Source organism: Neolamprologus multifasciatus, chromosome 7 (assembly GCF_963576455.1).
Source record: "Neolamprologus multifasciatus chromosome 7, fNeoMul1.2, whole genome shotgun sequence".
Taxonomy (NCBI): Eukaryota; Metazoa; Chordata; class Actinopteri; order Cichliformes; family Cichlidae; genus Neolamprologus; species Neolamprologus multifasciatus.
In genome coordinates, this window is record NC_140445.1 from 23,980,616 (window position 1) to 24,006,135 (window position 25,520).

At 40.7% G+C, this 25,520-nt stretch overlaps 1 protein-coding gene across 2 annotated transcripts in view; it reads right to left on the minus strand.

Annotated features, from left to right (window-relative positions):
- Positions 1–25,520, minus strand: part of bmpr1bb (bone morphogenetic protein receptor, type IBb) — a 64,397-nt gene that overhangs the window by 15,935 nt on the left and 22,942 nt on the right. For both annotated transcript variants that reach the window (XM_085168912.1, XM_085168913.1), the window contains one exon: positions 4,695–5,023. In XM_085168912.1, coding sequence (XP_085025038.1) covers positions 4,695–4,782 — 88 coding nt within the window. In that variant the 5' untranslated portion in view covers positions 4,783–5,023. The remainder of the gene's footprint in view (positions 1–4,694; positions 5,024–25,520) is intronic.

The window sequence follows — 25,520 nt, forward strand, 5'->3', positions numbered from 1 at the left end:
TCAGGTCATCGGTTTCCAGCGCGCAGCTTCCACCAACCTGTTTTCTCTTTATCGGCTGCCTTTCTGAAGGATTGACAGGGGCTCCCACCAGACAGAGCAATAATACCACGACAAATTTATGGAGTTGACCCTGCCCTGCATTTTTCTCAAATCCCACCCTCGAAAAAAAACTAGCTCCACTGTCAGAAACGAAATTCTACATATGGGTGTGAATACAGCAAAGAGCTGCTATATCCACATGCAAATACTCAAACACAGGCAGATGTACACACAGACAGACGAAATAACTGCTCTATTCACAACAGATGCCAGCAACATAAAGAGACAGAGACACAGAGGCCTATATATAGGGTGCGCAGATGCACTAAACTTCTTAATCTTGCATATAATTGTATGAATCTCGCAAAAGGTTTGTAGACAGACACACACTGGCTGACGAACACACACATTGATAGACAAGAAACAGGTGTAGGTGCTGACACCACAAGTGTATCTGTCTCCTCTCAAACCCATCTTCTCTTATTTATTTTTTTAACATTATCTACCCACAATTCCCATCAACGCGTCTCACTGCTCGTCTATCTATTCATGTGGTCTGGACTTACTGGAAAAAGCCACAAGCGACTGAAAAATTCTGGGGTTCATTACAGACTGCAGCCATAGCGCCACCACAATATGTCACCTTAGCCATTCTGCCTCCCCCCCCTCCCATAAAAAGGAAATGTTGGCAGACGCTTCTCTTTTGTACTTAAGGTTGTTTAATCTATGTAAGTATTGTATATTGTAAGTATAGCATAGTACACGCACATGTCTATATGCTAAATATGAAAGTACAGCCAGGAGAGTAGTATCTTAGGGTGAAAAACTTGAGCCACCCCTACATTACGTATGTTTTGCTTTCAAGGAGCTTTACAGAATTTCATGTAAAGTTTTAAAGGGGTCTTCAACAATAGCTCTCCAAGCTTTTTGAAGGTCTTTCAAAGTTTTTCTATGAACATTGGATGTTTTTTTCAGACCAGTTCAGTGCAGTCAAGCATAAAAGGACACCTTAATGAAGGGATGAATTAGTGTTGTGTCTAGACATTACAGGAACCAATTTTAAAATATATCTTTAGGCTCTTTGTTAGTAGCAGCCTGTCTAAAATAGAACATAGTTTCTTCCCATTTCTTTAGTTGACTCTATGGAAAATGACACAAATAACACAGTTTGACAGTATAAAAAGTATTTTTGCACCAACAACATGATTCCCAAAGAGCTATTAGCTAAAAACTTCTCAGTATCCTGTACAGAGTGTCCTTAAGAAAATTGAGCAAACTGGTCTAGTGGAGGGGAAAAAATGGCAGTCTTAAGAAACCATCTCCAGCAGATATCTGACAATCATGTTGATAAGAAATAGGAAAAAATCCACCAAATGCACCTGATGCAGGACCTGAGAGATAAATCTGACCGTTCAGTTCATCAACTGTTCTACTGTTCACTGAAGCCTCAGTAGCACTCAGTGGAAGGGTGGCTGTCAAAAACTACATTTCAGACAGTGTTGATGGGATCTTATCAAATCATATTTTGATCAACCCTGTAATACCATCTAGACAGCATCTGGTTGCAACAGCTTTATTTTTCAGCAGTGACAATGTTCTCAAACACACCGTCTGTGTTCTAAAAGCATACCCGGATAGACAAAAACAGTGTGGAATCATCTTGGCAGCACGCAGCACTTAAAGAAGAGCTTTGAATGTCCTCCAAAAACCCTGGACAACTATTACTGAAGGCTACCTAAAGAAATATCAAGAAAGCTTGGCTAACATAGTTTAGGCTGTGTGGAATAATAAAGGTGCTCATACCCAATTCTAAATTTGAAGCTCATTAGAATTACACAAACTCTCTTTTTGCCTTATATATTCCATTTTCAAGTATGTTTGCCTTTGACTAAGGACTTTTGCACACTCACAAAATCCACCTGCTGCTACCTCTAAAGTCTAGTAAGAATCCCAGCTGAAGCCTGCAAACATAGTTAACTTTGTTAACTAATTGTTAGACAACAGGGCCCTTTTATGTAACTTCATATTTCAAAAGGATTCAACTAGGGTTTAGTAGTCCCTTCAGTACGTTCTTAAAACTCACAAAAAGTAGTCCCAAGTTTCCAAACCTCACAAAGCAATATATTAACATGGTTCACATGAATGACTAATAGACACACACACAGACACACACATATAGAGTTTTTACTCCCAGGCTTGACCGCTGGAGCAGCACATCTGCCTGGGGATCAAATTCTGTGTGGGGGAACCGTATCCACATCCTGACAGGAAGCAGCACACAGAACGCTGAAGGAGCTCGGTCCTGCTGAGGACCAACTGCTGCTGTTTTGTACTGCTGGACCGCTACGCCACGCTACACTCTGACCTTACTGTGCAGCGCTTAGCTTCACAAACATGTTCCAAAGGAAAGGTATATTATTGTTGCATATAATTTTTGTCCTTGCAAAGTACTGAGCAAAAACCTCTGCATGTTTGTCTGGAAGATTTTGAGTTAGGTATCATCCTCCTTGAGCATCCAAAAACGCCCGCTCTCCATTTAAAATAACTTCAAATAATGTATGCAGTACGTGCATTAGTCAAGACTTTTGTCTCGTATAAATAACATAATTATTAATTGCAGTAAAAATGTAACACTACCTACAGAACATTAAACTTATTCAGGTTTTCCTGCAGGCTGTCTAAACCACTGCATGTTCAATGCACATTTTTCAAATATGTGAAATATATATCGCTGGAAGTAAAATATAAATGGCAAGTTATTTTAGTAGCAGCTCTTCAGTGAAGACTCCTGATTATAAAAATCTTTCAAGAGAATTCCTCCAGTTTACTCAAGCAAACTTTCAGACCTTTTATATTTTCACGTCACTAAGCCAAACACATACCATGTCAACTTCTCCCGCGTCAACTTTTGTTCATTTTTCCCTTGAATGGTAGTAGCTGAACCAGCAGCGATACCACAGATATTTTATCGATCAGTGACAAACATGGGGAAAGCCTAACCCAAAATATAAGGAGGAAATTAACACATATCAATGTATCAGTTTCAAAAAAGCCTAACTTATTACGATATAACCGACCCTATTTTTGATATTTCCACTGCATTGCCACAGGATGAACAGTGTTTGGACTCATCTATTCTCTGTGAACCTTACCAGCCTAGGGAAACAGGTGGCAAACTGGCTGTGCTACTTAGATTTATGGGCTACCTCCCACATGTTAAACTCATTTGGGTGACCTTTAAAAGATCAAATCACAGGGGAAAAAGAAAAGGTATTGATAAAAGTTAGTGGGGGAAAAAGCTGAGCATAGGGGAGTGAAACTAAGGAAGCTCAAGAATAACCTTAGTATAAAACTTTCCCAATAAGCTCTTCAGCTTCATTTCGGGAAGTATTTATCAGTCTGTGCTGACAGGAATAAGCAGACACTTTGCCTCCAGTTAGTTAACGCTGCAGTTTTGGAAGAGTGAAAATCAATGTTGCTCTCCGGAGGCATTTTTGATGAGTTTTGCTCCAGTAACCCACATAGTTTAGATCTGAGTTGGGCTAATTCACTAAAAAGGATTCATCAGCAAGAGCAACTGTGAAAGTTACATTTATATATATATATATATATCAAATCATCTAAATATTAATTGTGATGCTGAATTTTTGAAGCCTTCCGTTTTCCAATGAGCCTCTATCCTATACTAAGAAAACAATTTAACTAACGGAGAGCAAGATGAGGCCAACACAGCACTGGGTGAACAAATGGGAGAAGTGGCATGCCATCTATCACTTAAGGGAAATCCACTCACAGCTAAGAGTCATGCTGAAATTTTCCAGACCATCTCTTTATGGCAGACTTTATAAACACTGCATGTTACTGTGTGCAAGCAGATGCTGGTTTTACAGCTTGACACCAAACTCTGTTGTTACAAAGTATGAAAGTCAAGGTGCAACTAATGATTTGTTTAATGTTTCTGTTTTTTAATATTAGAACTAACTTTTTTTTTTAAATTATCTGTAATAGTTGGTGTAAAAGGTTTTAAGAAAAAGAAAATGCAACATGAAAAATTGCAGAATTCATTGATTAATTTTGAAATTTTTAGATTTTAAACAAAGAATTTAAGTGTTGATTTCTGTGTCATAATATCTGTAAATAGCAATAAAAACTGAAAACCACCTAAACATGGTAATACCCATACTGACCTACTCCAACCAGAACAAATGGGAAAGTGTCATTTTCTTGAGACTGGGAGTTCAGCTTGTCACAACCTTACGGGGCACTGTGACATTGCTAGCATTCATAATAAAAGACAACTGGCTGTCCATCTTCAAACAATTCAAAACATGAACGGGGATTTGGGGACATGAGGGTTGTGGGGGTGGACAGGACGGCAGAGATAAATGCACACCGGTTTTCATGGCAGCCCCTGTGGAGATCATAATAGCTTTTCATCATAAATACCCCAGGGCAAAAAATAGACTGACTAGCTCACGCAGTGTATGATATCGCCTATAAAACATGTGAAAACGTGCTTCTAACTCAACCAGTAAAAGAAGTGCATAACCAGTCTAGTCTCAACATACACAGGAAGAAAACATGCCTATGATGTAAGCCAAACGGTTAATTAAAACATAAAGACAGCAGGACAGCAGAAACATCAAAACACTCACCATCAGACCCAGGGCTCAGTGATGCTAGTCCAGTCACCAGGAGAACAGCCTGCCAGGCCCACTCCTGAGGCAGCCACACCACCATCATGCCAGCATTAACTTTCCTCAAACCCCTGAGGTCCTGGCACAGCGAACACACCCCGCGCAACAAGGAGGAGGTGCGAGAGTGCACTTTATATCCTTCTGGTGAAAGAGGCTCAGTGCTCTTTTCTGTACAAGTGTTTCTCTGTGAGTAACTTCCCCCTCAGCACTCTCAGGAACTTCCCACAGCACAGTCGCCTTGCAGCCTCCAGCACTACTCCACACTGACAGCCTGGGAGAGACAGACACTGAGAAAAGGGGGGGGGGGGGCAAAAGAGAGGGAGGAGGGTGTTACTTTGTTGCTCTCTCACTGTGCTATTTGTCCAGCCCTTTCGATGTCCACCGCAGAGGGAACAGCTGAGTATATCTACACATCCCCGAGGTGCTGCTACAACACAGGCACACGGGGCAAATTTTCTCATCCCTCATACCCAGAAAAGACAGCAGTGCAGAGGGGGCATTCGGGGGTGAACCGGGGCGATGGATGCAAGCATGAGGCTCCATGAGGTGTGAAAGGTAGCAGTGAAGCCATTATGAACTGGTGCAAACACACAGCATGCCAAGAGGGACACAGAAGCTACAGAGTGAGCTCAAGACTATAAACTTACAGAGGACATGTGTATATATACTATGGTAAAGCAAACTGATATCAAATCCTGCAAGGCAGAGAGAGTATGAACAACTAAAGCAAGAACCTAGAGGAAAATTTGCATTTGTTGTTAATACAAATAGGTTATTGCAAGTTATCCATCTTGGCTCGGCATCAGTGCTCCAGACATGACATTTACGTCTTTCTCACCGCAGAGGTTATTTAATGGCATCTAAGTCTCCCCCTTAACAATTAGAAAATCTTAAGAAAGATTATAAAATAAAAGGCTTTCATCTGCACCTTTCATTTGTTTGATAGTTGAAGAAGAAAGGCGACGCATTCCACAATAATCATCAGGGGAAAAAGAAAAAGAAACCGACCTTTCCACAACCCCATCTTGACCTAAAGTGTGCTGAGCTACAGCTGCAGACGCAGGTGTTGTGTGAATGGCAAAAATCGCGCAGGCATTAATCTGTAACTAACAGTATGGTATTAAAGTTCAGATGAAGGCTCAATCTTGTTCAGTTGCTCCTGTGAGCCTGTGTGTTAAAGGGGTGAAAACACAACCACGCGAAGAACTTCAGCAGGGATCAGCCCATCACACATCAGGTGATTAGAGGCGATTAGAGCTCACACCTCCAGGCACCGCCACAACTTTGCAACTTTACACTAATCCAGCACGCATGCAAACTTACAACCGAACAGAAGAAACATGAATAACAATAGGTCAAGAGGATTGACTAAGCCGTGTACCATAGTGCGTCAACTCTACAAGAGCGCCTATAGAAATCATAAACGTTTCAGAGAGGGAAGAATTTCCACAATCACATGCCGTATGTATGGGTCTTCTGGGTGGAGTTTCATTCATTCCAAATGGTTCAAGGGGACACAAACAAAGCAAATGTGGTGCTAAAACAAGGCAAAAACAACAACAGCCAAATGGGCTTCTCCACCCACAACTGTCCCCTCCGAAAGTCTCACTGGGTGGGAACATCGGTTCCCAGAAGCCTCTTCGTCTTTCTAGTGCTCCAGCCTTAAAGCTGTCACTCCTGATTTGTGCATTTCTGTGTATTACATGTGATAAGTCAGACTATTCTGGAGCATGAACGCGTGGGGAGCAATGTGAATGGGTCATTGCACCTTACACACCCTACTGCGCTCCATCAAATGCCCAGCGTGGAGCCTCTCTGGACTCTCACACAGCCTACTTGGGCCCAAAGGCCAGTGATGGGGGGCCCAGTGGAGTAAGCAGCTCCGTAGGTGGGCGTCACTCCACCAAACAAAGGGGTTCAAAGTGGGGCAGACTGGTTGCAAGAGCTATTTTCAGTTAAATTAATTCTTCCTTTCCTGTGTGATAGCACATCTGCTATCACACATATTTAAAGACTATTTATACTGCTTGAGAAATTGTTTGTCTCATAGTCAGCTGTAGGATCAATCATCAATTCAAAATGAATGGGAATTCCCTATGTGGCTCTGTCTTTCTAGGAAAATAAAATCTATGATGATCTTAACCATTTTTTTGTTCTAAATTTATGAAATACACCTTGGTCAATATCATGGATTGGATATTTCAGCTTGTACTGGCTTGATCTTTCCTTAATAAATTGTTCTCTTGCAGGCCTTGCAGCCTTGCACCTTTAAGAAGCTGCAGACCTAAATAAATGAAGAACTCATTTAATGACTATTGCTTACAGTGTGAAATATAATGTGCAACAACTATTACTGTCTAGTTTGTTTGCGATGAAATATGCTCTGACCACAGGGTGGGTTTAGGTCAAAAGACACCCACTGATTCAGATGTACTTTCCTGTGCACAATATTATGCAGAGTTATCAAAAGGTCACAAAGCCAAAGAAGGGCTTTCACGGGCCAAAAAATACATAGCCCAAAAAGCGTGCACGCACATGTCCCCAGTGAGACACTTTTATTAGAATGGTTGGGTGACCATCCTGGGACATATCTTTTTATAACCTCATTTTATTTTTATGTCTGCTCAAAATTTCTTCATCAGACTAAAGATTTTTCCTTCTCCCTGTTGGTTCTGATTACAGCTCATCGATACAGCGCAAAACCCTCTTCTCACTGCTCTTTTCCATCAATATTGTTGCAGTATTGCTGTATGCTGTAACTTAAAAAATCAGGACAATTCTAATAAATCCCAAATGATTCCAGTAAGCATGAAAAGCAGGCGTAAAATTGCAGTAAAATTGCATGGGTAATGACATGAGGGAAACTGCACTACACTAAGCTATTTGAAGAGAACAAATTACTGCTTTTACCTGAATAAAATAAAAAAAATCTTGTTTTTTTGTTTCTTCTATAAACCACATACTTGTATGAGCCCCTTTCACTTGCCATTTTAGGTACAGTAACTTCTTTGGTGCTGCTCTACCATAGCTCTGGCTTAGTAAACTGGGTGCTGTGCTACTTCGCCCACTTTGATTTGGAGGGCTTGTGTGGAGAGTAGATTAGCTCAGAGATTATTGTCACTTCGTTTTGCAGATTTTATATGCTTCACATTCTGCCCTCTAGCAGTCAGAGATCAATTATTGCATTGTTTGTAATAATCTGTCTCCATTTCATAAAGTAATAATTTTCTTTTGAAACAGAGACCCTACTTTAATACCCGCACTAGCATTGCAATGCACCATGAAAATGAGCCATGATTTTTGTTTCAGAAAGTGACTTTAAAGAAGCGGGCACGCATTTCATCACACAGCAAGAGGAACGGGATAGATGACTGTGAAAAATCACCGCTAACCTGTGAAACAAAAAGCCATGGCAGGACACAGATGATGAAATTACTCTCAGAAGATGGAATGCGTGTCTTGAACGATTTTTCAGCTGGGGCCAAACTGACCCTCAGCTCTGTGAAATTAGGAGGATTTTCAGCAGCTCGGCGTTAAAACGGCTGTCACCGAATCCTGGAAAGCACTTTATTACCGTGGCAACACAGCTGTCTAGACCAAATGGTCCAATCGGGGTACGAGAGTCAGGAAAGCGTGACACTATCTTCATCATCCAGCAGGACAAAGATTAGCTTCCTTTCTTCACTGAGTTATAAGAAAAGATTATTAACCACATTTGATACAATGGAGCTGAACTAGTGCTCTGTCTTTTAGTTTTCAGAGATCCAGGTGACATCGCTGAGATCACAGCTTTTGTCTAACCAACAGTGAAATTAGTGGTCTTATGAACGTGAAGACGGGAATTAGCAACTTAACAATACTCACAAACTCTATCAATCTGACAGAGTCTTCATCAAACAAGCATTCAATATGTTGTGTGTGTGTGTGAGTGTGTGTGTGTGTGTTCTAGCTATCTTTGTGAGGACCGAAATCTGCATTCTACTATACTTGTGAGAACCAAAAGTCACTTGTGAGGACACACAACCCGGTCCTCACAAATTTGAAGGCATTTAAAGGCATTTTTGAGACTCAAAATGTGGTTTTAGTGTCAAGGTTACAATTAGGTTATGGTTAGGTTTAGGGTAAGGGTCAGGGTTAGGCATTCATTTTTGATGGTTAGGGTTAGGGTAAGGGGCTAGGGAAAGCATTATGTCAATGAAGGTCCTCACTAAGATAGCTGAATGGGGTTGTGTGTGTGTGTGTGTGTGTGTGTGTGTGTGTGTGTGTGTGTGTGCGCGCATGTGTGTGTGCGTGTGTGTGTGTGTGTGTGCCTGTGCCTGTGTGTATTTTAATATAGGTAAGTGATGTACGCAAAAAAAGTGTAAAATAAATAAGAAAATTGAATGCCATAAAAAATTACAAAAACAAGTTAAGTTATGTAATTAATTAAAAATTAATGAAGGTACCTAGTTAAACAAAAAGGTTTTTAACTGGTTTTCAAAAGACTCCACAGAGTCAGCTAAATGTAATTTTAGTGGCAGACTCTTTCAAAGCCTTGGTGCCCCAGACTGACAAGCTCATCACCTGGTCTTCAGTTTTTTAGGTGGAACAGCAGATTCTGAGCATGTGATTAAACACTGCACGCAGCAGTGCATTTGGTAAGAAGCTGAGATAAACAGAGACTTTACATGCAAGAGGAAACCTAGGAAGGAATCAAATATTACATTAAGATTCTGAACACTGGATTTAGCAGCGGAACAAAAAGAAGTAAGAGTCTGACTGACTTCAGAATGTAAATCGGGAGGCGCTGTGATCTTGGCCTCAGTTTTGTTCAAGCTTAGGTCAAGGTAACTGAAGGGCCAAGCACAAATCAAGATTAAACAGCCTATCCAGCTGGTGAGGATTAAAAGACATACAACTGAATGTCAAGAGCATAGAAATGATAATGTTTTTTCCTTGCCACCATTGCCTAGTGCTCGCTCATAGGAGTTCATTTGATTGTTGGGGTTTTCTCCAGAATACTATATTGTAGGAGGTATAAAGCACCTTGAGGCAGCTTTTGATTAGTGCTGCATAACTAAATAAACTAAATAAACTGAATAGAACAGAACCTTGGTCACTCTTTTATTGTCATATCTGCACCTTTACTCTCCGTCACTTTACTCCTGTGAGAGGCATTAAAATAATGTGAAGACCATGTTCCATTCTATTGTTTTATATATATTTGTTCTGGATTTTTTTTTTTTTATATTTCCAAATAGGTTGCAGCCTACAATGCTAAGACTTAACAATGCCCATGTGTAGACAGGACACCTTCTCTACTGAATCTCTAAGGATAATTCAGAATATAAATCTATAACTATATTGGGAGAATGTGAATATCCCCAGCAAAGCCTCGACCTTCAAGTAAAAGAAAGATCTTCATGAATATTAAAGATTCCCACAATAGTAGGGCCAAATCACTGCGCTGAGATTGACGTTTTGAATACTTTTTAGAATGCTGAGTGGGAAGAAAAACTCCATTCATAAAGAGTGAAAAGGCTGTCACAGCAAGATTCTCCCTCCTTCCCCTCCCTCTGTCTGTCATGCTGTCTCATTCTCTCACTCAGTCCGTCTCACCGTCTCTTTCTTCATGACACTACGACGTGACACCGGAGAGCACTGAAACATGATCACACTTCTGTTGAATCACTTTTCTCAGCCAATATTATTGTTGTTAATCACTATAACCTCTGAAGAAACGCTGGAGGGTTCGTGCTGGCTGTTAAATGCTCATCTGAAGTTTCAAACTGAAACTAAAAAGCTCGTGATAGAATATGTAATGCAATTATGTTTGATTCGGGATGTGACCTGTCTGATGGAAAATAACAATGCTTGTAAACTCCTCTGAAATTCTCTGGGAACACATATCCACGTACTAGCATTTATGGCATCAAGACGACCATTAAATGCACAGTTCGCAAGTAATAATTAAGTCTGTCGCAACCGTGCACTTTCTTCATCAGACTATAAATGTCAAAAGTTTGTGATCCTCATAAACCTTTCACTGCACACTGCCTCCAGCTAGTCAAGTAAAATGAATGCAGAGAGGACATGTAAAGCTGTATTTGCATTTTCTAGTGCATTGTGAATAAATTATTTTATCATGACGGAAACATTTTTTAATGTCATACCCCTACTTAAATATCAATTGTAAAATGCAAATTCCCACAATCTGAGATCTTACGAAACCCAGTACGTGCTTAACTGCCTGTGTAATCAAATTAAAATCTTAAAATGTAATCCAGTTCTGCCTGTTTTTATGACGTAAATAAGGTGAATACCCACTCCACTCTAGCTTCTTTAGCCCTGTTTGTGCGGCAGGTCTCATCTGCGGCCCTTATTGGGCTGGTGTGGCTCGTTTCCAGTGACACCAGCAGCACTTGGGACCAGCGTGCCAGCGCTCAATAAAAGCCCTCAGAGCTCAGCTCCTGTGTGGCTCTCTTCCCTCAGACACCTGTTTTTTTCTTCTTCTTTTTTTTTACACAATGTTCTTTTCTTCTTGCCCTTTTATTTTGCACTAAACAACATTACACACTTAATTTCTTCAAGCATGCTCTAATTTACACCTCTGATTATGCTACACATCAGGGCTAGCTGAAGTTCTTTCCTTGTTTCTTTCATTTAAAGTAAATAAACATTTAATAATAATGAGAGATAATGAGAGACAATGTGGTCATAATAGACATGGTCAGCAACAACACTCAGGGACTCTGTTGTATTTTAACGAAGGTACTAAGGGGCCCAAAGTGTGTCGACAACATACCCCTCTCACCATTACACTTACACATTTTTTTTATTTTTAATTTGTATGCTTGTCCCTTTTCATCATGGCCATGTAGCTTATTTTGTGACAACATTCAGTTTTTGTTCTTTGGCTGTGGTTTTAATTCAATTACATGCTTAGCCACTGAGGGTCATGGTTTTTTGGGGGTTATTTTGGATTTCCTAGCTAATCTGCATATTTTGTTACTTTTGAGCCTTAGTTTTGTTTAGGAATACATTTTGCTGTCTTTTGGTTTTTATAATTATTCTAGTGTTCTGAATTTGGTTAGAGGGATTATTCTGTTTTGATTTCATTCATGCTTGGTCATTTTATTTTTGTATTTCTTTAGTTTGGCCCCCATTGTGTCTGCTTGCATTTTTTTTTTGTTAAGTTGGCGTCTGTTTTCCCGTTACTACTTGTTTTTTTTAGTAGTCCTTTGTCTGTTTTACCTTTACGCTGCTTTTATGTCCTCCATCTAATTGATTGGTTTCACCTGTACCTTGTCTTATTCCCCTGGTTAACCCTCAGTGTGCCGCTCCTGTGTTCTTTCTCAGTGTTTCTGTTAATCTCCCCTTAGTTTATCCTGTCTGGTTAAAGTTTTGTTGGAAAGTATTTTGAATGCATGCTAAGGCAGCCTGCCTGTCTTTGACCCCCGCTCCACTAGACTACATTATCTTCTATAAAAACAGAAATATTCAATAATTAATATGATTTGTTTATTAAGAGTCAAATAATGGGATGAAGCAGTAGCTTCAGGATAAAGCTAACTATAACTACACTACATTGTTGTTTAATTTTGGAAGCTTTTAGACTGGCGATTGTTAAACTTTCTGGCAAAGAAGCACATCAGTCCATCATTGGCTTACTAAGGTCTGGTTTTAAAGTCTGGGCTGTAGCAGGAAGTCAAAGAACACATGTAGGCACAAGTTCCAAACTCCACACAGGAAGGCGTCAGCTGGGAGACTCTGGATTCGAGCCCAGTGTGAGGTGAGTGTGATAACCACTGTGGTACCCAAGATGGCAAATATATTAATTTTCATTTAATAATTGCAACATTCATATATATATATATATATATATATATATATATATATATATATATATATATATATATGTGTGTGTGTGTGTGTGTGTGTATATATATATATAAAAAACACCCAGCACGCCCCTGCGGGCGGTTTATCCTTCAAGCTCGGGTCCTCTACCAGAGGCCTGGGAGCTTGAGGGTCCTGCGCAGTATGTTAGCTGTTCCCAGGACTGCGCTCTTCTGGACAGAGATCTCCGATGTTATTCCCGGGATCTGCTGGAGCCACTCGCCTAGCTTGGGAGTCACCGCACCTAGTGCTCCGATTACCACGGGGACCACTGTTACCTTCACCCTCCACATCCTCTCGAGCTCTTCTCTGAGCCCTTGGTATTTCTCCAGCTTCTCGTGTTCCTTCTTCCTGATATTGCTGTCATTCGGAACCGCTACATCGATCACTACGGCCGTCTTCTTCTGTTTGTCTACCACCACTATGTCCGGTTGGTTAACCACCACCATTTTGTCCGTCTGTATCTGGAAGTCCCACAGGATCTTAGCTCGGTCATTCTCCACCACCCTTGGGGGCATTTCCCATTTTGACCTCGGGACTTCCAGGTTATACTCGGCACAGATGTTCCTGTACACTATGCCGGCCACTTGGTTATGGCGTTCCATGTATGCCTTGCCTGCTAGCATCTTGCACCCTGCTGTTATGTGCTGGATTGTCTCTGGGGCATCTTTACACAGCCTGCACCTGGGGTCTTGCCTGGTGTGATAGACCCCAGCCTCTATGGATCTTGTACTCAGAGCTTGTTCTTGTGCTGCCATGATTAGTGCCTCTGTGCTATCTTTCAGTCCAGCTTTGTCCAGCCACTGGTAGGATTTCTGGATATCAGCCACCTCCTCTATCTGCCGGTGTTACATACCGTGCAGGGGCCTGTCCTTCCATGATGGTTCCTCGTCTCCCTCCTCTTTCTTGGGTTTCTGCTGCCTGAGGTATTCACTGAGCACGCTGTCAGTTGGGGCCATCTTCGTGATGTATTCTTGGATGTTCGTTGTCTCATCCTGGACTGTGGTGCTGACACTCACCAGTCCCCGGCCCCCTTCCTTCCGCTTAGCGTACAGCCTCAGGGTGCTGGACTTGGGGTGAAACCCTCCATGCATGGTAAGGAGCTTTCTTGTCTTTATGTCAGTGGCTTCTATCTCCTCCTTTGGCCAGCCTATTACCCCAGCAGGGTACCTGATCACGGGCAGGGCGTACGTGTTGATGGCCCGGATCTTGTTCTTACCGTTCAACTGACTCCTCAGGACTTGCTTGACCCTCTGCAGGTACTTGGTGGTTGCAGCTTTCCTAGCGGTCTCTTCATGGTTCCCATTCGCCTGCGGGATCCCCAGGTACTTGTAACTGTCCTCTATGTCTGCAATGTTGCCTTCTGGTAGTTCAATCCCCTCAGTTCTGATTACCTTCCCTCTCTTTGTTACCATCCGACTACACTTCTCCAGCCCGAACGACATTCCAATGTCATTGCTGTATAGCCTGGTAGTGTGGATCAGGGAATCGATGTCTCGTTCACTCTTGGCATACAGCTTGATGTCATCCATGTACAGGAGGTGGCTGACAACTGCTCCGTTCCGTAGTCGGTATCCGTAGCCAGTCTTGTTAATGATCTCACTGAGGGGGTTCAGGCCTATGCAGAACAGCAGTGGGGACAGAGCATCTCCTTGGTAGATCCCGCACTTGATGGTGACTTGTGCTATGGGCTTGGAGTTGGCCTCTAGTGTTAGTGACCCTAAGAGCCTGATGAAGGCTCTTAGGGTCCCATTGATCTTGTACAATTCTAGGCATTCCAGTATCCAGCTGTGGGGCATTGAGTCATAGGCCTTCTTGTAATCAATCCAGGCAGTGCACAGGTTGGTTAGTCTGGTCTTGCAGTCTCGGCTGACTGTTCTGTCTACCAGTAGCTGGTGTTTTGCACCTCTGGTATTCTTGCCAATTCCTTTCTGTGTCCCGCTCATGTATTGACCCATGTGCCTGTTCATCTTAGCCGATATGATGCCTGACAGGAGTTTCCATGTAGTACTGAGGCAGGTTATTGGTCGGTAGTTGGAGGGGACTGGTCCCTTCTTGGGGTCCTTGGGGATCAGGACCGTCCGACCTTCGGTTAGCCATTCCGGGTGTCCCTCGTTAACTAGCAGCTGGTTCAACCCCGGCGGAAGGGGCTACATGAATAGGATGAGGGACCTATGGATATATATATATATATATATATATATATATATATATATATATATATATATATATATATATATATGACTTCCAGATATGTCTATTTCTGTAATCCAGTTTATCTAATACCATTCATTTCACAACTAACATGCAAACTCTACATCCTCCTGTTCTGAGATGTTAACTGATATACCTGTGAGGGGATTTTTTTTCTTTATTCTCAATCTGCTACTCAAAATCTACAGCTGCAGTGCATGTCGACATGATCAGATTTCCTACTAAAATATATACTTTTCTTTGTGTATGTAGCTTCTTCGTGAGAACCTTATTAAAGCTTCAGCAATGTCGTAATCTCTTTAGAAATAACCACCAGCAATGGAGCCCAGCTCAGCCTACAGTTACAACAAAGCACAAGGTCCTTTCTGTTGACAAACTGGTAGCTGCACCTGAAACACACCTGTGGCTCAGATTTCAAACACTGGCACAAACAGCTGCACAACACTCCGAGATGTCCATCTGGCTCTGAAGGTGCCATTAGGAAGGTGATTTTTCATGGCCAAGGCAACAACGCAGACTGGCCAAGAACAGCAGAATAAAATCCTTTGCCTCACTCTCATTCTCTGTGTCTGCCTCTGAAGGTCACTGGACCAGGTTGTGGTCCTGGATCTCTACAGCGTGAGACCTGTTGTCTTTGTCAGCGAACTTGGCTGCCACTGAGCCACACTTTAGCTAATTCCCTCACAGCTCTGTTTCCAATCATTTTCTGGCCACTTGGATCTCTTTAGTTTGGCAAGTTACATAACTCATATTGCAAACATACACTGACCAAAAGCAGCAGTTTGCTGAAATAACACTATGCAGCAGTGTGTAAACCTATAATTAATGGCTCATGACAAAAAAGCAAGATTTTACAGCTTTGAAATAGACTAATAAACAGTTAGGCACATAATGTCACTATCACCCAAGGTATGTTGTGAATCTTATTGCTTTGTAACTATTTTCCTTTGCAAAAAGAACGGGGGGGGGGGGGGGGGGGGTGTTTTTACCTAGCAACTACATGAATATAAATAGTCTACAAACTAAGGCTTACACATGATCGTTTCTCAGTAAAGGGAACAAAAAGTGCTCTCATTTCTCAAACTGAGAAATGAGAGGAAATTTCCTTAACATGGCCTTTGTGCAGCAGGAACTGGGAAACCAAATCTCTCCTTGTCAAGTCATCCAGGAGCATTTAATGAAAGGATTGTTGCGGCATGTCTGCTGGGCTGCATCGGGCGGACGTTACTAACTAAAGGGTCTAATTAAGGGGTTCCTCTGACGGTCAGACAAAGCAGACAGCAGGGGTTAAGACGCTGGCTCACAAACTGGCCGTGACCCTCACACCTGCCTGCTTCCATTACACTGCAACATGCCTGCACACATTGGACAGGCTCCTACTGACACATCACTATGGAACTGGTACTCATACAAACCACCCCCCCCCCCCCCACACACACACACACACACACACGAGCTGAGACAAAATTTAAGAATGAGGCAAGAGCCAACCAGATCTATAGGCAAGTAGTTACACTTAAATGTGTGATGATGAATTTAGAAAAAAAAATCCAGCCATGGAAGTGTTGATCAGTGCAGAGAAGCATAATCCTGAGGTCTGTATTTGCACACACACAAATCTGAAACATCAAAGGAGTTATAATGAAGATCATCTTTTCAGAGTATCAGAGGCATCAGTGTAATCTGTTTCCCTTCCTTAATGTGTGCAAAGAGGTGCTTTGACCAAATAACCCTATAATATAGATACTTTAATATTAACTGCAGTAAGTGAAGTCTTACAAGCTTCTAGGGCCCCCGTAGGCGAGAGCGTCAAAAGTTCATGCCCTCTTTTCAGTGTACACCCTGGAAAAACAAAAAGACTGCCTAGCGTGAGCTAAGGCTCTGCCACTAATAGGACTGATTGTTACACAGTGGCTCCACCTGTCTCTCACTCCAATTAGTTGTTCCAGCCACTGCAGAGACATATTGCAAAATAGGAAAAGCTTGAAAAGCCCCCCCTCAAAAAAAAAACAAAAGAAAATGTAGCCAGCGTGAAACATAACTACATGTCCATTTGTGTAGGGAAAACAAAGGATGAAAAGACACAATAGTTGTCTTTCAGTTTTACTTTAAAAGGCAGCAAAGGGCAAGGTGACACGAGTCAACCAAAGCACCTGCTTCCTTTAAGGTTCACCCAAGACTGTGATGCTGTGAATATGTAGTGTTTCCCATATCGCGTGCTCTTTAACGAGCTCTAATAGAGTGTGTGCCCACTGAATGTCATTCCTAAGCAGCAGGGGGACATTTAATAGAGAGACCAGCTCGGGCAACATATAATGTGTCAAATCTGTCAAGAATAATAAGAAGTGGAAAGTGTGAGCCCAAACTACCACACTGTGAAATAAAACAAAAGCCAATTAACATTTTAGTTGGTAAACAAGCAAATGTCTTTAATCTTGTTCCATTTTCAGCTGCCAGAGGATACGTTCTGCTGTAATTCAGAGCAAACAAAGCTGTCAGGATAACACAGATTTATTTAAGAAAACATAAGACAGTTGGAAGAACTGTCTGAATTATTAAATTATTGCAATATTTATGTTTTTCCTCTCTATTTTTTGAACCTTAAATTTTTTTTTCTTTCTATTTTTTTTAAGCAACGGTCTTAATACAAAGACTGCACAAGAAATTTTCAGAACAATTGGCCCCTGTGCTGACAGCCTATTTAGACAAACAACAAGCCTGTGTTATTTATTTGCCCACTGAATCCCCTTTTACGTGGTCCCTGCCCCTGGCTGCGGTAACGCAAGAAGGAAAGGATACAGCCCAACCCTTGGAACAGTTATTGGGCTTCATTCATGCACCTCTCTACGGACTAGTTGACACAGACAGGTGGGGTTTAAATGGCAAATTAACTGCCCGTAGATGCCCCCAGAAAGAATCTCTTCACTACGCCTAGACGCTCTGAGCCTTTGTGATTAATGGTGTCTGGACAAATTTTCGTTTTACAGCTTTATATAAATCAGAGGGAATTAACAGAAGGAGCCGGCCCACTGCCTCTGCTCAAACTACCTGCTCTGTGTTGTTGGAGTGTGATTGAGACGGGCTGCAGGGTGAGAGCAGGAGGGAGAGAGAGGGAGGGAGTCTTCAGCACATATTTTCCATGTGCGGCCACACCCCTCCCTCGACTGTGGTGCTGAAAGCTCTTTTGTGTGTTTGTGAGTGGTGTGAAGGCTACAGTGATAAAGTATTCACCACAGAAGTTTAACGTGCACGGTCACTAAAAACTTTTAATATTAAATTTGTGCTTAACTTAGTAGCTTCTTTGTCATTGCAAATTAAGGTGAGGCTTTAAAAGTCCTTTTATTTAAAAGACAAACAAACAAACTCTTAACTCTTTAAAACATTTCGATTCTCTTACATCAAATAAGCACGAAATCAGCAAATATAAGACTGAGAGGCCATCCGTTCACTAACATAGCAAAGACACTGAACGGAAGAAGAGATGAAAAGATTCAGTTACCGTGATTCCTCCCTGAGCACATGGCTGCCTTATTAAATTAACTAAATGAGTAAATGGAATAAGGTGTACGTTTTCTGACCAGACAAGGACACACAGTAGCTGAAATGTGTGAATCTCACAGCTGGACTTACTCAGTAAAATTCTCACTTCCATGCTGGAGCAAATCAAGGACACTGACCTTTTGCTAAAGTAGATTTTTTTTCCCATCAGAGGCAGTTTGGTAATGCCTAAAAGAGCAGTAAAGTTACAGGTGGCGCACTGGAGTTTTAGCGTGCTAAAACACACTTCAAGATCAAAGGTATTTTTGATATGGCTCTTACTAAACTTACAAACCTACAACATTTTTTTTGATAAGTCAGAATTTAGAAGATAGTATTGAGGTACATCATTTATTCTTGTCTGTCAGACTAAACTGCTGGTAAAATATGCCATGCCAATTTTCCCATTTATTTACACGTCAACATATTAATTGTCCTTAATTACCAAACTCCATCAAAAAAGTCTCAATTTTACTCTGTTATCATAAAATAGTAAAGCCATAGGTAATCCCTGTTGTTTGTGACATAGTTAGGGAGCACAAAAACCCCCAAAACAATCCAATATACGAATTCTGCAGCCATGCAATCTAATTACAAACACATGTAAATATGTCAGCATTCAGGGGTTAAATTTAAAGTCACTGAAGGTCAAGTATGAAGTTTAATTTGACTCCAAAATCAAATCCTTATCCACTTGGCGAACAACAACAAATTATAGTGTCTAATACAACAACCACAAAACACACTTTTCCATTTATTTATTCTAATCTCACTGGCTTCGCCTCCTTGCACTCAAGGGGCTGCCCATAATAATCCCCGTGCTCTAACAAAAGCAGTAGAGACATTCCTGTTTTCCTCCAGGAAGTTTTGAGTGAGTGTTAAACCATCTGCTCCTGTGGCTGATGGGAAACCCAGGGGCTTTGCAGTCTTGGCAGCGAAATCCTGTCTCTGGTTGCCTGGTTGACCCACAGTTCATTTATCAATCAGACAATTTTGGCCTTAATTAGAAGAAACAGTCCATCAGCTTAGATTGAGGCGCCACTGAAAGACTTATTTCAGTGGGAAAGGTAATTTGCTTAATAATACTCTTCTTCATAGTCTGCGTTCCCTCAAATCTGTCAGTCCCTACACATGGTGGAAAATATGGACACCTGTTTTTTGTCTTATGAAAAACAGATTTCAGCAGCTTTGGATGAAAATGAAAAAAACAAAACACACTGAATCATTTGATTTTACACACACACACACACACACATATGTGTATGTATATATATATATATATACAAAAAATGTAGCATATTTATAATTTTAGGCATCCCATTTGTTTTTAGACAAATATGCAGTACACTACAAGTCTAATACACAGAGAAAAATTCATATCCTCAGTGTGGGAGTAATAAAAGACATGTGAGATGTTCATGATGGACCGTCTGTGAAAGAGAGCCACATCAGAGACTCACTAGTTTGTCTGAATATCTAACATCTGTGTGACATTATGAAGCCATAACTGAGTTGTACGTCTCAAACAATTTGATATATTATCATAAAGAACCCTCTCCTCCTGCAATTATTTAACAATCAATGAGATTTATTATTTTATTTTTCACTAAAAACCCTAACAATAAAGCCATATTCCATAATGCACACTTTGATATTACTTTCTAAGAATGCCGGGGAATTGCAGCTATAAAAATTCCAACAACTTCAAAATGCAAACAAAATGGACTGCAAAGCAAAGCTTTCAGAAGAAACTGGAAACAGATTGGTAAGCCCAAAAGTTGTCATAAAATTGTACTTAAGCATTTTCATTATAGTTGCACCTCCAAAATATTAAAGAAGGGACAAGGGTAGAAGCTTTTGTTGTTGGTTATTTTTATTTTTGCTTCATTTTCTTTTGTTGAAGCTATGAAAAATGTCATAAATGACAGTTTGACAGGCATGAAATAGTATTTTACAGCATCAAGGTGATTCCTAAAAAGATACTTTGCATATTTCACCATGGTGTGCAGTGTGTCATCTAATTTATGGAGGGAGTCAGGAGAGAAGTACAACAGTGACTATCTACAGCCATCTGTAAAACACGGTGGCGGCTAGGTGTTCGGCTGCATTTCAACCAGAGGTGTTGGAGACTTTATCAACATTTACAAAATTATAAACAAAAAAAGTGCCAGGTTTTGATCCATCATAGATAACATCTGGAAAGAACCTGACTAGCAGTGGCTTGATTTTTCAAGAAGCCTGGAGAACTATTCCTGAAAACTAGTTAAAGAAATTATGAGAAACGCTTGCCTAAGAGAGTTTAGGCTAAAAGTGGTCATAACAAATAATGACTTCTTTCTTTCTGTTTTTTTAAAATGCACTTATTTGAATAAATTACTGCATATGTCTCCCATTTTCGTAGCAAAATATAATGAGATGAGTAGTGACTTTAGCACAATACTGTATATAGCATCTTTTAATCTATTCTGTGGGGAACTTTAGTGTTTCTCTTTCTCTCACACACTAGTGGCAATGAGGTCACAATCAAATTTTATCCACTGATGACTACTCCACAATACACTTTAGGATATGCTGTGGTTCTGTTGTGAGAAATTTTAAGTATTATTATATATATCTCTCCATCAGCAATAGCTTATTTTGTGGCGTCCAGACGTGCAGTAAATTACTGGGCATTGTATTCCATGTAAATCTTTCTCCCTTGAGGTCTGAGTGCATTAGATCCGGAGCTATCAGTACCCTTTCCCCCTGACAGTGTTGTTTGCTCTCTTCCAATGATAGCACAATGAAAACACAGGAAGTAGCCTCGAGAGCGCGGGGCCTGCGATCGATGTCTCTGTGTCCAACTATAAGCTAGGTGATGTCTTAACAGCTGCCTTCCTCACTTCTCAAACCTCTCTTTCCCTGCGATAGCCCGTCAAGCTTCCCTCAACCACTAATGTATCTGAATGCAGTGTCATCCAGCGCGTCTCGCATCAGTCGATATATACTGGAAATGCTAGCCATCTTTGAAACATCACTCCTTCACTTACTGTAAGTGCACATCACAGAGGGCACCATCCCCACAGTGCTGACAAGGAGGAAGACTACACCAGGCGGCCCCAGCCATGACAGAGCATCATCATATGCAACCACAGACATAGTTTTTACTACTAAAATTGCAGTGTGTAGACTGCGTGTCTAAATTGGGCTCTTATTTTAAGATATGAGCCTGTATTTCACATCATTCCAGGAGTAAGAGATACTTTAAAAAAGACGTCGCTGGGAATGGAGTATGATAATGTGCAGCTCTGTTCTTATGTCCTTTGATACTTCTTGGCTTTAATGTTGACTTTTATGAGTTCTGGGCAACAAAATCCATAATTGCTGCACATTGGCAACTGAGCCATATAAAACAATGAAGGAAAAGAAAAACAACTAAAAAAGAGACTAAACAACTCCTGCTATTAGGTACAAACATAACTTTTTGCAATATGATATATAATGATTGCAAAGAGCAATAGAACTAAACTAGTAAGTCAGTCTGGCTGATGTATAACGGCGTTTCCAGAGAGGATTGGATGCTGTAAAAAATCCAGTAATAATGTTTATGTGTTTCTTAATAAACGTCAGGGAAATGCAAAGACATTAGATGCAACTGAAAAACTAGATCCTCCTACTGTCAGCGCACAGAGATCCAAGGGATGGTGATGGATTAGTCAGTAGGCCACAATTTCATATATTCACGTATATTTTTTTATCTTTGCATATTAGACTATACTTGTAATTGTGGATTCTTCATTATCATTTAAATGAAAATGAAATTAAAGTAACTGTGCTTGTCTCTGGACCATTCAATAGTATTTTCCCTTTTGTGTCTGGGTTTCAATGGGCCGATGAAATTGTTCATATGATGTATTGTCCGTTTAACATGGGTTAAATGGTTTGAAAATCATTGCATTTTTTTTTTTTTTGGGGGGGGGGGGGGATTAAATTAATAAATGGGGTTATATTGATTTGTATTGTTAAAAAGCATTTAGGGGGGCATATAGCAGCAGTTTCTGCCAAATATCTATTTTTTACTTGTGAACAGGACCATAAGATGAGGCCTACATTTTCTCTTGCAGAAGGAGAAAGTGTCTGCAGTCAGAACACACTAGTAAAATCCACTCTGACTTCATGGAAAAGTGTTGATTTTCTTCAAATGATTGTATCTGGTTGTTTTCTACTCTCTTGACTCTTGGTGTTGGCTGTGAAGCCTGGAAAGTTGTTGGCAGAAGCTTCTTATTAGACTGTTCCACTTTAAAACCTTCTGCTTTCCATATTTTTCACAAGGTATTCATACACCTGGTTTTGGTTATTGTGATACATCAAGCTTGGGAAACTATTACACACATAAAGGTATATGCAATGTCAAATGGCACCATTAAGATGTGGAGAGTGTGAAGAAAATTTCAAGGCCAAATCACCCAATGCTTGAGTTGCCCACAGAACGTATTATTACTGTTGTGAATTCAGTACATGGTGTTTTTATTAGGTTTCGAGCCAAAAAAAAAAAAAAAAAAAAATAGAAATATAGCTATTAGTTCTCTTTGCAGGGGTGTTTCCTGGGATTTGGGCGCTTTGGGGTGTTTTTTTTTGATCCACAGGACATTGGAATATTTAATCAGAGAGAAAATCAGTGTCCTAGAACACATTGGGTGTGATTTATGCACTTGAGGGCTGCCTTATGTCATTGGACAGGTTTATTACATGAAAAGTGGCTGTTCAAGAATTTAAATATAATATCGCTGTTTTTCTCCCTTTGTCTGGTTCTGCTGGATGTTTCTTCCTTTTAAAAGGGAGTTTTTCCTTCCCACTTTCACCAAATATTTTCATAAAGGGGTCATTTAATTGTCTGCTTTTCCCTGTATCATTGAAAGTAGTCGTATATATATTTAAAGTATATATTTAAAGTAGAAATACACTGAGCCTGTACTTTGGTACAGTAAAATACTCAAGTGCCAGTGAATCTACTGTTGCTAGATTGTTGTTGTTATCAGTACTCTCATGCAGTGGCTTTGATGGGGGCACCAGAGGAGACTACAGGGGCAACAAAACCACCACATGCCCCTGCTACTGAGAACAAGATGACAAATGTGGGAGGCATCTGTTCAAAGTAATACATACATACAAATCCTATTAAAATGACAGCACACAAACAAGCGACTCCTACAGAACAAGAAAATCTCCTTACAATATAAACACTGACACTGCTGTTGGCTTGGTTCTCAAAACTGAGTCAGGCAGCTGGGTACACTTTTCATACCTTATTAGTGCTTTTATTTTTTATTTTCCTGTCCAAGGAAACAAGCCCTTGTTATAGTGCATTTGTCACTCTTTACTGGAATAAAGGTTACTGTCTCAGTATGTGTGAATTAGTTAACTGTGACAAATTTCTACACTTTCCCCGTATTTGTCATGTAATTTATACCCACTTCTTATCTGATCTAACTTCCACTGACAGCAACAATAAAAGTGCATATTCCAATAATATTTTGAGTTCGCTGTAACCTCCCCAGTCATAGTAATTAATGGCGCCATGGGTCCTATGAGAGTGGGACCAGCTGCATGTTATGTCTTGTCACCAGTCCCAATCTGTTTGACACCTTCGGCCACATCTCTCTCTTCCGATGCCAAGAATACTGATGGAGTACTGGTCTGAGGACTCTTTGTGCCCACCCTCAGAGAACAAACACTATTAAGACTCGACAATGTGCCCCTCTGCCCATCCCCAGAGTGCAGGCAGTGCCAGCGTCTGTAACTGGAGAACAGAGAGCAAAACAGCTGCTCCCAGTCTATCCTGCATCTGCCACAACTGTGATTTCATGGAACAAAGCGAGAATGCAACCACACGGTTCGACTGGCTGTTCAGTCACACTCCAGCCATTGTCCCTGTCACTCTCTCTCTTTCTGTCTACCTTCTCTTCTTATGTCAACTGGATGGATATTTTTCTAACATTTTCAATCTATCATCAGCAATTGCTCTGCCTGGTATTTTTATGCTCGCACACTTCACTGTATATAACATCTTTCACCCCCACTTCACACACTTATCCTGTAAAGCAGTGGTGCACCCAGTTGGTCACCAAGGCCACTGCTTGGGTTCTTCCAACTGACTGATCAGGGGGGTTTGAGTAACTGCTGTCCCAAAGACAGACGCATCAGACAGACTGTAGCTACCAATTTAGCCATGCCTGCTATTATCATCTACAGTGGTCTGGCTGCTCCTATTAACAGAGGGGTGCATTAAATAATGTACAATTATGACGTTAGGTGTCTCACAGAAATGTTTAAAAACAAATTATGCAAAATATGTTGGAAAAAAATATGAGTAAGACACCCAATCAGAGTGACAACAAGACGCTAGTTTATAACACTGTTACACAAAACTCCTGGATCTTTCAGTGAACCAGTTATCATTGTTTCCTATTAATGATGGTTGTTATCAGTTCTTCTTGGACAGAATCATGACCTAAGAGCAAGATGTGGATCATTAGCAGCATTTCTGCACATTTGAAGTTGATCTACTGCCAGTGACACTTTAATTCTTTTCATTCCCCAGAAGTGTACGTACAGCATTAATGTCTGAGAAATTTCAAACAAAGATTTCTATCCGACTCATTAAAATTCTTATTCACAGATATTTCCAAGCTCTTTGACACTTTCTCAATGAAGTGTTGACAGCAGCTCTTGACAGCACACCTGAACACTGCTCCCTTCGTGGCTGCATCTCTTTACTACATAAGAGCGGAAGGGATTTGTCAGACTATTCGATGCTCTGTCAGAGTATTTGTGTCTTAGAAAGGTAACATTTTTTTCACATACCCACAGGCAAAAAAGTTTTGTTTTTGTGTTTTGTTTTGGGGGTTTTAACAAATGATGTTTAAACAGAGCAGGGTTGAGGGTCCCTACACTGACAAGCTATTGTGGTGTATAAACAGGATATACATTTCTGCAGTCAGCCCCTTGTTTTTCCTCTATTTCTCTCAGCTAGTCCAAATGCACACAGTTCATTTGATAATTAACAGCTCAAATATGAAAAAATTATGAGAGGAGACACGGTCGGTGCAGGAGTTAAACCAGGGCACTGGTTTAATTTCACATTACTACATCAAAATACTACAATAATAACAAAAA